The 15134-nt window shown below is 34.3% G+C and overlaps 1 protein-coding gene across 2 annotated transcripts in view; it reads left to right on the top strand.

Annotated features, from left to right (window-relative positions):
• The window catches only part of LOC122096126 (programmed cell death 6 interacting protein), a 62078-nt gene that overhangs the window by 19343 nt on the left and 27601 nt on the right, over positions 1-15134 (top strand). Inside the window, exons 4-10 of one of the 2 annotated variants that reach the window (XM_042666544.1) lie at positions 1008-1135; positions 3505-3658; positions 5368-5468; positions 7758-7874; positions 9882-10104; positions 11236-11359; positions 14912-15089. In XM_042666544.1, coding sequence (XP_042522478.1) covers positions 1008-1135; positions 3505-3658; positions 5368-5468; positions 7758-7874; positions 9882-10104; positions 11236-11359; positions 14912-15089 — 1025 coding nt within the window. Of the gene's footprint in view, positions 1-1007; positions 1136-3504; positions 3659-5367; positions 5469-7742; positions 7875-9881; positions 10105-11235; positions 11360-14911; positions 15090-15134 lie in introns of both variants that reach the window. The other variant, XM_042666543.1, reaches the window with a different exon arrangement.

Below are 15134 nucleotides of genomic sequence, written 5' to 3'. Positions count from 1 at the left end.
GAGTAATACTTGATTATATGTATATACAGTATTTTGTTCATTCATCAGTGGGTAGATAGACACTTGCTTTGCTTTTGTGTTTTGGCTATGGTGAATAATGCTGCTTTGAACCCTAGTTCAAACCTGAGAGACTGCTTTTAGTAATTCTTTTCTTGATTTTATGGTAATTCGGCTTTTAATCTTTGTGGATTCCCATATTGCATTCCATAGCACTTTACATTCCTGCCAACACTGTACAACAGTTCCAGTGTCTTTACATCTTTATCAACTCTTCTTATTTTCTTGTTTTTTTTTAAATAGCTATGCTAATATATGTGAGATATATTACAGATTCTTGGACAGAGTTGCATTTTTGCCACATTACTCTGCTATAGGCTTCTGAGAAATTAGTTGGCATTAGGGACTGAGGCATGAAAAGCCAGCTAGGAGAGGTGCTTGCATTAACTCAGGTTTGTAATAAAGAGAAACTAATTTAAGAGTGGAAGGAAGATATACCTTTGAGAGGTAATGGAAAGATGAAAAGAATTTATTTGAATTTAAGAGATAAAGAAAAAAATGACATAAGAATGATTTTCATATTTTGAATCTGACTATAATAATAAAAACATAGAAGTAAAAGTGAGAAAGGATAACTTAGTGATCTGTTCAGCTTTTGATGATGGGGCCATTATGGAACTAAGTACTTGTCAGGGCACCCTGAAATAGATGTGAAGTAGGTCTGGAAACTTTTCTGTGAGAGCCAGTGGGACAGAGGTCATACTATTTTTTTTAAAATAAGCTTTTTATTGTGAAAATACTGTACAGAGGGGTTACAATTACATGAGCAAAGTAATGAATATATTTCTTATCAAGCATTGTTGCCTCCTACTTTGTTTTTCCCATCCCTTCCCTCCTATCTCCACAACTACACTCTCCTCTTCCCCCTCCCCCAAGTCATACTATTTCTCTTTGGAACATTCGTTTTCTTTGGAAAATTTTGATATTTCCTTCTCAATTTTATTTTACAGCTCTTGCAAGCTTAGGATATGAAAAGAGCTGTGTCTTATTCAATTGTGCAGCCTTAGCTAGCCAGATTGCAGCAGAACAGAACCTGGATAATGATGAAGGATTAAAAATCGCTGCTAAGCATTACCAGGTATGTAGAAAACTGGTAATCAGGTATGTAGTAAACTGGTCACCACATAATGATCACCCAGTGCTGGATTGAGTTGAAAATAACCTGCATTTTTCTTTACCTACCAAGTATTTGTTTTGAAAAGCAATTCACTTTTAAAATGAATTTTTTCTTTTTTTTTTTTTGGGTCCGGTTGTGGGGCCTGAACTCTGGGCCTGGGCGCTGTCCCTCAGCTCTTCAGCTCAAGGCTAGTGCTCTACCACTTGAGCCACAGCGCCACTTCCGGCTTTTTTCTTTTTGCTTATGTGGTGCTGAGCAATCGAACCCAGGGCCTCGAGCATGCAAGGCAAGCTCTCTACCACTGAGCCACCTTCCCAGCCCAAAATGAATTTTTTCTTGGACTATCTATATAAGCATTATATGCCTGACTTATAATTGAGGCTTAGTAAATATTGATTGATCAGAAAAGTCATTCACTTGCATTTATGATAAATGTAAGTAAATGACTTTACTTGTAACATTTATACCTTATTATTTTGAGTGTATCAATATGAGGCTTGAACTCAGGGCCTCCTGAGTAGAATTGCAGCCATGAGCCTGGCTATACATTTTTATATGTTTTCTTAGAGTGACATACACTTACGATTTGACAAGTGTTATATAAAAATTAAGAACTTTTGGTAGGAAAATAAAAGTTTAACTCAGACCTGTAGTAGAGTGGTTGTGTTTAAATATGATCAGATGTACAGTTCATAAGATGACTAAATCTATATTTTAGCTACTAATCAATGACTAATATGACATGTTACTTATTGAGGTTTTTTGGTTTCTGAAAAATAAGTGACTTGTTAATAACATGATCTTGTTTTTGTATTTTATGTTACTTTGCAATTTACAATGTGTTTTTGCGTATGCTATTAGATCTTTTTTTTTTTTTTTGGTCTGAGACTGGGATTTGAACTTGATATCTGATATTTTCATTCATTGGCTGGCATTCTATCACTTAAACCATGTCTCTAACCTCATGTTATTTGATTCTTATTTAAACCCTGTGATGCATATATGTTATATATATGCATATGTATCTCTGTCTGTCTGTCTGTCTGTCTATAATGTCTCTCAGTGAGGAGACTGAGCACAGTATTAATAAAGCAGTTCATTTGAGGTAAAGTTGTCCTTACTTTGAGTTTCATGGTATTTCTGTTGGTTTTTCCATTGCTTTTCTGTGGAATTTACTTGTTTCAAATGTGCCTTGTATCTTGACTTTCCTCATTGTTTAAGTTCAGAGGAAAAGTGAGGAATGCTATTTTGGGAAACTGAAAAGAAAATACATGGGGATGGGATGTAGCTCAGTGGCAAAGCGCTTGCCTAGCAAGTGCAACGTCCTGGGTTCGATCCCCAGTACCAAAAAAGAAAAGACAAAAAAAAATACAGTTAAAAAAAAAAAAGAAAACACATGGTAAATGGTAAGCAAAGCATAGGTATCAACTTGTGGCTTGTTGAACTGTTTTGGTGGTCATAGTGACACATAATGCACATACTATTCTTTGAACCTGTAAATGACAAATATTTCAAAATACTTAAGCACAATAAAACTTTAGCTTTCTGTTAACGGTTAAATATCTGTTAAAATTTTGTTTAGCTTTCTCTTAACTGTAACTCAGTTAATTGACATGTAAGATTATAGAGTTCATATTGTGTTGTGAGTATTCACAGCAGGCCACATGGTCTTAGACCTCACTCCTGGTCTGGGTTGCTGGCCACTCAGAAGCCATTATAGTCTTTGACCTCTCTGGATACCAGGTTCCTCATATGAGTGAGAGAGCCTTGATTCTTTGCTTGTTTGATTAATCCTTTCAGATACTCTAGTTTTATGACTACTTTATGACTGTATACAAGGTATTACTTTCTTTAGTATGGCTAGCTATGTACCCTGAATAACTAGCTACGTTAAATTTCCCCTTTTTCTCAGTGTAATTTGCTTCACCTGTTATTAGGGAGTCTTGAAGACCAAATTGAGACAAGTAGCAATGCTTTTCCTCAGAGGACAAAGTGTCAGAGATGAGATTCCCCTGAGCTTGTTTGACATACAGGTTTGAGATCAAAACAAGAGCATTTCAGTACTAAAAACATTTAATAATTTTTTTCCTTCATTTATCCTTAGGTCAGATTTGAAGAGGTGTATCTAACACTTGTGATCATTTTATTTTGTTTTTCCTTTTTATTAGGTTTTGTATTAGAGTTTTGAAAGATACTGTGTAAAGTGAGATAAAAGTTTTTGTGTAACAATTATTCACTCAGTTAACATTTGATTTTTGTGTGTAACCATAGTAAACTAAATCTTTCAGAATTCCTATACATTTTAAAGGTTTTTTTTCCTTCCTCTCTAGTTTGCTAGTGGTGCCTTTTTACATATTAAAGAGACGGTTTTATCTGCCTTAAATCGAGAACCTACTGTGGACATATCTCCAGACACTGTTGGGACCCTCAGTCTTATTATGCTGGCACAGGCACAAGAAGTTTTTTTTTTAAAAGCCACAAGAGGTAACTCCAATTTTTCCTCCACTTTATTGCCTATGAGAAGAAGTGATAAGCTCTTAAACTAAGAAAGTATTTGAAATATGATTAAAAATGATTTTTTATTAAGACTTTTTGAACTTGATACATGGATTGTTGAAAAGTTTTAACTCCTATTTTTTTTAAACTTGTACTCTAAGTATAGGCTGTGTTTGAAAGTTTGTAGAGTGGATAGATATTGTCTTTAAATACTGAATTATGGAATAATAATGATGTGTGTTTATAATTCAAAATGTTATTTAGCAAATATTTACTGGCTATCTGTTCTGTGCCAGGCATTGTTCTAATGTCTAGATAAACAGAATTAGCAAACAAATAAGACCTCAATCTTTTTAGTAGGAGGTAGATGATAAGGAAGAAATTTATTCAAGGTCATTTCAGAGAACAAAATGGCTCTGGATTATGTGTAGTGGTTGGTGGTCTGGCTGTGGAATAGTGGTGACTAGTGGTCATGCTAATTAGGTTCATTAGTTGAGAAGTTTTTTAAAAAATCTTTATTAAAAAGGTGTTGAGTAGGGGGTAGTCAAGAGTTTCTAGAGGCAGATTTTATTTATTTATTTATTTATTTATTGGGTCCGGTTGTAGGGCCTGAACTCTGGGCCTGGGTGCTGTCCCTCAGCTCTTCAGCGCAAGACTAGCACTCTACCACTTGAGCCACAGCGCCACTCCTGTTTTTTTTTCTTTTTTGCTTATGTGGTTCTGAGGAATTGAACCCATGGCCTCATGCATGCAAGGCAAGCGCTCTACCATTGAGCCATCTTCCCAGCCCAAGGCAGGTTATATTTAAACTAGACTTAAATGACAAGAAGGAACCATCTAGGCAAAGTCCTTGGTGTATAAGGGAGTAAGAACATTTCTTCTAAGGCGTAGAAGTTAGTGTGAGGGAATGGAATATAGATATGTAAATGCAGTGAAATTGAAAATTAGAGAGCAGAACTAACATAAGTTTTTCTTTTATAAAGGATTATACTAGATGTGGTGGCTGAAGTCTGTAATCCCAGCTACTCAGAAGGCAGAGATAGGATTACAGTTAGAGTCAAAAAGTTGGTGAGATACCTTGTCTCAAAAAAACCAGAACTGGTCATGGTGGTGTCTGCTTGTCATTCCTGCTATGGAATAACCAGGAGGATTGTGACCTAACCTGTCATGGCAAAAAGACAGGAAAGAGCTAGGGGCATAGCTTATGTGGTAGAATGCCTGCCTACCAACTGTTAGGCCCTGAAGTCAAGCCATAGTGCTACTAAAAAGTAAACAAAACTAAAAGCAAACACCAGAAAAAGCAAAATGAAAAACTCAGCCAACCAACCAACTAAAGAAACAGCTTATATTGAGGTGGACTTCATAAACACCAAAATTCTAAACTTTATAAGTCAGTGTTGTTTAGTGTATTCAGAATTTTGCAACCATTGTCATCTTATTTTAGAACATTATTGTCACCCCAAGAAGACACCTATACATTAGTGGTCATTCTTTACTCCCTTTTGATCCAGCTGCTGGTAACCATGATTCTATTTTTTATGTTTTTGGATTTGTCTATAGAACAATTTGAGTCTTATAAGAATACTTAATCATCAATAAGAATTTTTTAAAGTAAATGCACAAACTCAGTTGTAGTGCTTATACTGAGTCATGTATCATTTTACTTATTTTAATTATAATGGTCCCTTTTATTCCAGATAAAATGAAAGATGCCATTATAGCTAAATTGGCTAATCAAGCTGCTGATTACTTTGGTGATGCTTTCAAACAGTGTCAGTATAAAGATACACTCCCCAAGGTCAGTTACTGTTTTTACAAATAGTTGGTTATTTTGCATGTGGAAATATTTTATATATAAGAATCAAGTTAAAAGTTTCGTATAGAAAAATCTGAAATTTTAATAAATGTAAAGAACGTATTTGTAGAAATAAAATTTTAAATTGAAGATGCATGAACAATCTTTTATATTTAATATTTATACTATGTATACTCTGTGCTAAACTTATTTTCCTAAGCTATACTTTTTTCAGAAAAACTGATCATCTGTCTGATCAAGGCATTGTGTCATGCTGAATTGTTGGTGATTTGGTATAAGCATGAATACTTGAACATGTTGATTATTCATATTTTTAATTATTGTCCTGTTTTCTTAAAGATGAGTCTTAAGGCGCAAAAACAGACATAAAGAAAAAAGGAAAAGAAAACTTAACAAATTCATCTGATACCTTGATTAGAATTAAGTTTTGCCAACAGGGATAGAAAATTGGGCTGCTAATGGACAGCTAAGGAAAAGCAACCATCTTAAACCGCATATCACAGGAAGTATTCTGTTTTAATGTGAGCTTTTCTGAAGTGATTATTGAAAAGATTGTTCAGAGGTGATCATTTGTTAATGACAAAGTGATGACTAGACTAAGCAGTAAAGTTGGAATGGTCAAAAAGGAACTTAAATATACAGTACATTTGAACTACTCTCTTCAGAATTAGAGAATTCAGGAAATAGTTTCACCTATGTGGAAGCAGATATGCTGTGATTTTTTTTGGTAAGAGAATTTATGAATTTATAAGTAATATTTAGAATCATTGGACATTATGAACTCTCTCTTGCAGAGAGCTTAGGGCTATAGTAAAAAATTCACATAAGTGATGATTTAAAAATAGGAATTAATGTGAAGGGATTTCTAGGGATTTAACATATACATAAAGGGCTAGTGTGTAGAATAATGTTAGAGTGAGTGCATGCTGGTAGAGTACTTACCTAGCAAAGAAAAAAAGAATACTAAGAGCCTAGTAGAATTTTGCCCTGGACACCAGGAATTAGTAACATTACTGTTACAAAGAGACTTGGGATCTCCTCTCCCCTTTTCTTTATGTGAAAGACCTAGTGTTCAGCTGTTCAATGTACAGATACATTCAGTTAGACTATGAGTTTGTTACTGTCATAAAGAGAATAGTATCATTTCAAAGGCTTGGAAGCTGTCTCTAAACATTCCTGTTATTTGTAAACACTGCTTGTTTAAGTAACAAGTTGCTCCAGCCTTACCTTGAGTATTCCCATGACTGAAGTATAAGATAAAGATGTCTTGTGTTTTCTCCTTACTAATAAAGCTAATACGGGATTTTCATTCTGGTTATAAAACTGGTGTATCTGCAAGTAGTGACCCAGGAAGCTAGGAAATTGTTCACTGAGAGAGACAAGGAAACCCTGGGGTAGTAATTCAATTTTTAATTCAACTATATTTCTGTCTAGACAATCATTGTCTAGTGTATTTCTTAAATGTTAAAAAAAAATGTTTCCTAGAAACAATGAAGTGACAGGATAGGCTTAGGTATTTTGGAAGAGCCTTTATCAATATAGTGGATTTTTGGTTCATGTAATTGGATTTTTTAAAAGTAATTTGAACAGAAATCATTTTAAAAAAATTAGGGAAAATAGCACTGTCATTAGTTATTAATGTAGTGCATTTATATGTCTGTGACGTGTTTTTGAGAATATGGTACTGTTAGTATATATTTGCTACTAAATCATTTTTTATTTGACTAAAAATAATCTTTAAGTCTCAGCATATGAATTTAAGTGAGAACTTACTTTACTCTCTTTTGTCTCTTTAACATGACGAAACAGTCAGCTATAGAGCAGTTTCATTAGTATATGTGAGTAATGGTGGTTTAGGTAATTCTAAGAGCTGGGTAAGGGCTCATAAGAAAGTTTGTAAGAGCCCTGTGCTTGGCCATTCTAGTTCTCTTCTTTCTAATGCATGTTCTCCTTTCTTCCTTGTAAACAGAATGCTGACTTCATGACTTAATTAACGAAAATTGTAAAAAATGTAAATTAGCTTCAGTTAACATTTTTTTAAAAGCCCTTAATTTAAAAGTCCTTAACTAGAAGAAAAACCTTGAATTTATAGAGTTCAATCCTCACGACATCATGTTGCCTTCTCCATTTACACCTAGTGACTAACCTGTCTCTAAACCATTAATGGGGTGATTCTAATTTCCCTCTCCTTTTCCTTTTTCTTCCTGCATCCCTGTTGTCTGTTATGGTTTGTTTGGTTGGACTTTCCCTGGTCAGTATTTTTATTTCCAGGAGGTGTTCCCTGTCCTGGCGGCCAAGCACTGCATCATGCAGGCCAATGCTGAATACCACCAGTCTATCCTGGCAAAACAGCAGAAGAAATTTGGGGAAGAGATTGCAAGGTTGCAGGTGAGTCTCAGAGTAATAAACAGGTATCATGACTTGCCATTTTTTTCCTAGTGAGATTTCTAGATTTATTCAATAAAGAAAGGTGATGTTTTTTTATCTGTAGGCTTTACATACTGCATATTTTTGAAGTCATATAATTTATCTAAAAACTTAGTGGAGTTTTTGCATTTAATTTCTTATTTGTCCATGCTATTTTAATATAAAAATATCCTAAGTATAATTACCATGCTCTAAAAAGGTGTGCATATTAATATTTAGAACATGGTAATTATACTTTAGATTGCCTCAGTCTAAAATGGAGGATATAATCCACAGCTTGAGAAGGAGATTAGTTATACATATATGCGTGTGCACTCACACACACATGAAAACAGTAGGTAGTTTTATGCAGTTGTATCCAGTGTTATGGAGGTTGTCAGAAACTTGTTATGATATCTAAAGCAACTGTGCGAAAGGGGCTGTACTACTTATATGAATTATTGATGTGTTTAGTATTGGTAAGTAGAAGATGGGAACAAGAGTATTAGGGAAACTCCTGTAAGGATTGAATAGAACATACCATGAAAGTGTTTTTTATGAAGTTGAAATTAGTCTTTTTGAGTAAACAAATCCATAGTTACAAAATCAGAAAAAGATGTTTTTTGATAAAACCCAGATTTTCATATATGGATGGTTTTTCCATAAATTCACATAATTACAAAATTTACATTATTGTATAAAATGCTTCTGAATAAAAACTTTCAGTGGGAAAGATTTTTTTTTTAAGGATAGCATATTAAAATCATTTGGAATTTACTATGCATTTTTAGGAATTCTGAGGCTGTTTGAATTAAGGGGCTTATATAAAACCTTTCAAGAAAACTTTTGAATTATTAATTTAATTTGAAATTTTTTGGTGCTCATCCTGGGGTTTAAACTCTGGGCCTGGGCACTGTCCCTGAACTTTTGTTCAGTGGAGGCACAGCTCCATTTCCAGCTTTTTGGTGGTTAATTGGAGATGACAGTCTCATGGAGATACCTGCTCAGGCTGGCTTTGAACCTTAATCCTCAGATTTCAGCCTCCTAAATGGCTAGTATTACAGGCATGAGCCACTGGCACCTGGCTAATCTAATTGTTAGATGCTTTCTCAGAAAGGAAACTTCCAAATTCAAACAATAAGACTGTTAGTTGTAGAGACAGATTTCAGTTTTATAGCTTCAATGGTAAGTCAAAGGTTAACAAAGAGCACAAGTACTCACTAATCCATATCTCAAAAGACAGTTTCTCTAGTGGGCATGAAATATTTAAAAATTATTTTCAGCCCATAGATGGCCAAATAGAACATACAGGCAATTAAATAAGATAGATGACCAGATAATATCATTTTCCTATATACCCTCTTAGATGAGTACCCTGTAAACCTGAGAGAAATCATTGGATGGTCACATTCTGTACATCATGGTCTGAGCCCCAGCCCTTTAACACACATCGGCCTTTGGGAGACATTTATCCAAGTTTGAAATCCCTTTTCAGCATAAGATTGTGATTTCCAGTTTAAATTATTGTAGAGGATTGTATAGGTAAATTTTCTTGTAGTAGTCTTGTGATTTTGTTTTAGGCTTATTTTATCTCATCTAATTGTTTTGTATAGTATTGTCTGTATGTGTTAGAATCTGTCTCTGTATAGCTCAAAAGTTTATGACTGGTAAAACACACTGTGTTCAAATCTTCTATAATGGTCTAAAATTTTTTTGGTTAGTATTCCACTTTGGTATAGGCAGAGTTATTGTTTTCTTTTATAATAATTACTTATATAGCTAGAATGTATTAAATACAAAATTAAAGTTTTATATCTTCCTGCTAAATTGGTATTATTCTGTCAATTTACCTGGCAATGCACCTGTGCATTACCTTTCAGTGTTTGAAGATTTTATGATGAGAGACTTCCCAGGTTATCTTGCCAGCTACAATGTTGGAAATGCCATTTCTTAAAGATTTTGTTTTTCCTTTGACATTTTTCTTTTTAGCATGCTGCAGAATTAATCAAGACAGTGGCATCTCGCTATGATGAATATGTCAATGTGAAGGATTTTTCTGACAAGATCAACCGTGCCCTTACTGCAGCAAAGAAGGATAATGACTTCATTTATCATGATCGAGTTCCAGACCTTAAAGATCTAGATCCTATTGGCAAGGCCACACTAGTCAAATCTACCCCAGTCAGTGTACCCATCAGCCAGAAGTTTACTGGTATGCCTATTCTTCTGGTGCTCTTCAATGTACTCTTTTCTGCAGATACTTAATAAGTATTTGTTTTTTAGCTAATGTCACAATTGCTTTGTATAATTTGGGTCTTATTTGCGTTCATGTTCAAAATGAAAGTGAGAATAAAAATTAAAGTGTTTCTTTAGTGCAATTTTAAGGTGGAAAGTTAATGATAAAGCATATGTAGAGTATGGAGCATAGGCAGAAACTAGAAACTGAGTAATGCTTAAGATTTTAGATATTCACTTACCATCTTTAATATATTATTTTTGTATTTAAGATACTGACATTAAAAATACGTTTTTAAATAGGCAGACTTTGGAGTAACTCATTTGTATGAAATAAGTAAATATATCTTTAGTTATTGTAATAAATGATGCAGTATTTGGTATCCCTTAGCTGAGATTCCAGGTATAATATATTTTTTTTTAATTTAATTTTATTTTATTTGAGAACATACTGTACAGAGGGGTTACAATTACATGGGCAGGATAATGCATACATTTCTTACCAAGCATTGCAGCCTCCTCCTTTGTTTACCCTTCACCTCCCTTCCCAGCCTCCCCCCTCCCCCCCACCCAATCCAGGTATAATATTTTTAAGCGCCAGGGAAAGGGACTATTTTTCTTATGATTACTTAGCAAACAAAATATCTATCATGTGCCAGCAACTCTTTTAAGCACTTCATGAGTAGCTCATCTATTTCTCACAAAACCCATGAGATGGTACTGTTAATTTTCTCATTTTACTGATGAGGATATTGATGCATTGAGTAGTTATTTCCCAAGGTCATAGAGCCTAGGAAGTGGTTGAGCTGGAAATTGAATCAACAAATGAGTGGTGTCATCAAAGGTCTTTCATGTTCTCTAGTTTAGAAAAAATAAAATTCAGAAAATAAAGTTCAAAAAGAAATAAAAAGAAAAATAAAGTTCATTATTGCCATTGTCATGAATTTGGTGGTCAGAAATTGCTTCATTGTGCCTTCAATAATGGTTTAGTTTTGATCTGATAAGTATTGGTAGACTATGTGAATACTGAAAGAAAATATGAACAGTTGCTTTTACAGTTTGAGTTTTTGTTCTAAAAATTTATTGGAACTTTCCTTCCTAATTTCAGATTTGTTTGAGAAGATGGTCCCGATGTCAGTGCAGCAGTCTTTAGCTGCATTTAATCAGAGGAAAGCTGATTTGGTTAACAGATCAATTGCTCAAATGAGAGAAGCTACCACTTTGGCAAATGGGTAGGTAGAGTTTACATTTCATAAATCAGTTCCTAAAATTTCCTGTTGAATAATTATTTGACTAAATTGCATGAGCATTTTAGCTTTCTAAGTTTGTAGCTAAATGTCAGGAATATATGGTACAGTTGTAGGAAGACAGATACACATATATTTGTTGGGCTATTTTATTGCAACTTAGCAGAAAAATAATACTTGGAAGAAGTTAGTTTACAGAAGCTGACTACCATGTTGTACTTGTTTTTTTAAAAATTTTAAATTTTTGTTTTTGTTTTATTTTTGGTGCTGATACTAGAGCTTGAACCTAGTGTCAGGTGCTTTTTCTTAGATTTTTTTTTTTTGCTCAGGGCTGCCACTTTTAACACTTAAACCATAGCTCCACTTCTAGCTTTTTGGTGGTTAATTGGAGATGTGTCTCACAGACTTTTCTGCCCAGCTGGCTTCACACTGTAATCCTCAGATATCAGTCTCCTGAGTAGCTAGGATTACAGTCCTGAGCTACCAGCATCTGGCTACCAGTTTGTATTTTAAGAGATTTGCTTCAGGGAAATTAGAAGAAAGGATCTCTTTAAGATACATTATACATCTGTTCATATGGGAAAACTCAGGCAATATATGTGAAAGAAAAAGTGAAAGTTAAAATTGAGTAGATGCGTGGTACTTTAGGTATTCTCAACCAGTTTTTGCTTCTGATGGAAAAAAGACTAAGGGAATAATTAATTGGTATAAAAGAATTTATATATAATTTATACCATAAGATACACACATTTTAAGTATACTGCGTAATTAAATTTGATAAATGTACTCACCTATCCATTAGACCAAGTTAAGAACTATTTCTTAAGAAATGCTTATTCCTCTTAGCTTTTAACCCTTACTCCTTTGGTTTCTGGACACCCTCTATATGTTCCTTATCAGTACAGTTTATTTTTTTTTTTTTGGTTGTTGTTGTTGGTTGTGGGGCTTGAACTCAGGGCCTAGGTGCTGTCTCTGAGCTCTTTTTTACTAAAGGCTAGTGCTCTAGCCTTTGAATCACAGTTGTCACTTCTGGTTTTCTGGAGGTTAATTAGAGATAAGTTTCATGAACTCTCCTGCCTGGACAGGTTTTGGAACTGCAATCCTCAGATCTCAGCCTCCTGAGTTTCTAGGATTACCAGTATGAGCCACCAGTGCCCAGCTAGGTTAGTTTTACTTCTCATACAGTTTAAATGCAATCATTATAGTGTGTACAGTATGTATATTATAGTATAATATATATGTATATATTATATACATATGTATATATATGTATGTATGTTATTATAATGTAAAATACAGTATATAGTGTATGTACTCCTGTGTTTTTTTTCTCACTGTGACAAAATAACCTGAAAAAAACAAAGGAGGAACTTTTTTTTAAAAAATAGTTTCAGAAGTTGTAGTTCATGTTCACTGAGCTCTGTTGCTTCTGGGCCTGTGCATGGCAAAAGGGCATGGTGGAAGAAAGCTACTTATCTAAAGGTAGTCAGGAAACAGACAAAAGGTGGGTCTGTGGATAAGACGCTACACACACACACACACACACACACACACACACACACACACACACACACACACACACACACACACACACGGATGAATGCAGAAAGTGAATATGATCAAAATACTTGATGTACATGTGTGAAAATGGAAGAAAGAAACTCACTGGAATTGGTTTGGGATGTGGGGAAGGATGGGGACAGTGATGGAAGGGTGCATCTGGTCAAGGTACACTGGCAAGTATATGTGGATATGTCAAAATGAACCCCCTGCCCATACAATTAATCGATAATAAAATGTAAGTAAAAAGATAATACTCTTCAAAGACATAATCCCAATGACTTAGTTCCTTCAATTAGGCCATACCTCTTAAGGGCCATTCACCTGTGAACTCATTTAGTGGCTAAATCCATTGACGTTTGTTCCCTTATGACTCAATCTTATTTTCAAACCTTATTTTTCTGGGAAACTTTATATGTAAAATGTATTCACTTAGAATAATGTTTTGAGATTCATCCAGGTCAGTTTGATCTTTAAAAAAAAATATATATATATGTATATGTATATATATAACAATAGATAACAGTATATATTATTAAATATATATTTATATATTTATAATTGGATATTGAGCTGGATATTGAACTCCAGATGTTTCATTTGGTAGGCAAATGCTTTACCACTGAGCTGTATCCCAGCTCTGATCTTACGGAACAGTGTTCCATTGTGATTGAGCACTATCCCATTGTTTGGTAATATAGCAGTTTATTTAAATTAAAATGAAAATGTACAACTATTAAAATATAAATAAGTTCATTGTTAAAATACCCAAGGAGCAAGTATTTTACCCAATAGAATGGAATTTATTAGTGAGTGTAGTATATTAAACTTTATATAAGAGTGCCAAGATTGCTTTCCAGCCTGAGTATTCTATTTTGTATTCTTGCTTCAAGAAAGGTAGTTTCTCTGTAGTCTTACCATTGGTAATTTTAACTATTTTAGTGCATGTGTACTAGTATCTCATTGTGGTTTAATTTATACTTCCTTGAGTCCCAGTGATGTTGAACTTCTCATGTGCTTATTGGCCACTTATTTTTCTTCTGTGACATGTCAGTTGCTATCTTTGGATCCTCCTTTCCCTCTTCCCCTTCTCTCCTCTTCCCTCTCCCCTCCTCTCCCCTCCCCACCCCTCCCCTCCCCTCTTTTCTTTTTGCTGGTCCTGGGGTTTGAATTCAGGGCCTGGGTGCTAACCTTGAGCCTCTTTGTGACCAAGGCTAGTGTTCTATCTCATGAGCCACAGTACCACTTCTGGCTTTTTCTGAGTAGTTTATTGGAGATAAGAGTCTCACGAACTTTTCTGCCCAGGATGGCTTCAACTGTGCGAAAGGTCTCAGCCTCCTGAGTAGTTAGGATTACAGATGAGAGACCCCAGCGCTCAGCTTCCCCTTATTTTTGTATGTGTTTGGTAGGCATTCTATCATTGACCTATATGCCTATTTATTTGGTTCCTTCTTTGAGTTTTCTGTGTGGACTGACTTCTAACTATGACCTATTTTATATGATTGTGACAATATGATAAATCAAGTATAATAAAAAAACTTTATTTTTTTTGTGAACATACAGTACAGAGGGGTTACAATTACATGGGCAAGATAATGAGTACATTTCTTATCAAGCATTGCAGCCTCCTCCTTTGTTTATAAAAAAACTTTTTTTAAAAGTAGTTTTAAAGGTAGAATTTTCAGCTTTTCACTAGACTGAAAAAATGTTAGTTTGAACTATAAACCAAATGCCAAGTATATTTTATACTGTCCATAGAATTTAGCTTCTAATTCTGAACTGTGAACTTTAGTTCTCCAATGATTTTAATTTTATTAATCACTGTCTTTCTGCTTTTCCCTTTATTTTTATATTCATATATACTAATCTTTTTTGGACATGTGGAGATGCTTATTCTATTGATAATGATTTTGGTGGCTATAGTATAATATAAAGGTTATTTAGGCTTTGCATGATACATTATTTTATTTTTTACAGGGTGTTAGCTTCCCTCAATCTTCCAGCAGCGATTGAAGATGTGTCTGGAGATACTGTACCTCAGTCCATATTGACCAAGTCCACATCTGTCATTGAACAAGGAGGCATCCAAACTGTTGATCAGTTGATCAAAGAATTACCTGAACTATTGCAAAGAAATAGAGAAATCCTAGATGTGGTATGTTTAAAATTTTTTTTAAAAATTTATTTATATTTTATTGTA

This window comes from Dipodomys spectabilis, unplaced genomic scaffold (assembly GCF_019054845.1).
Source record: "Dipodomys spectabilis isolate Male_0828 unplaced genomic scaffold, ASM1905484v1 ptg000365l, whole genome shotgun sequence".
Lineage (NCBI taxonomy): Eukaryota > Metazoa > Chordata > Mammalia > Rodentia > Heteromyidae > Dipodomys > Dipodomys spectabilis.
Note: the sequence above shows the minus strand (reverse complement) of the source record. Positions and strands in the feature narration are given on the sequence as shown.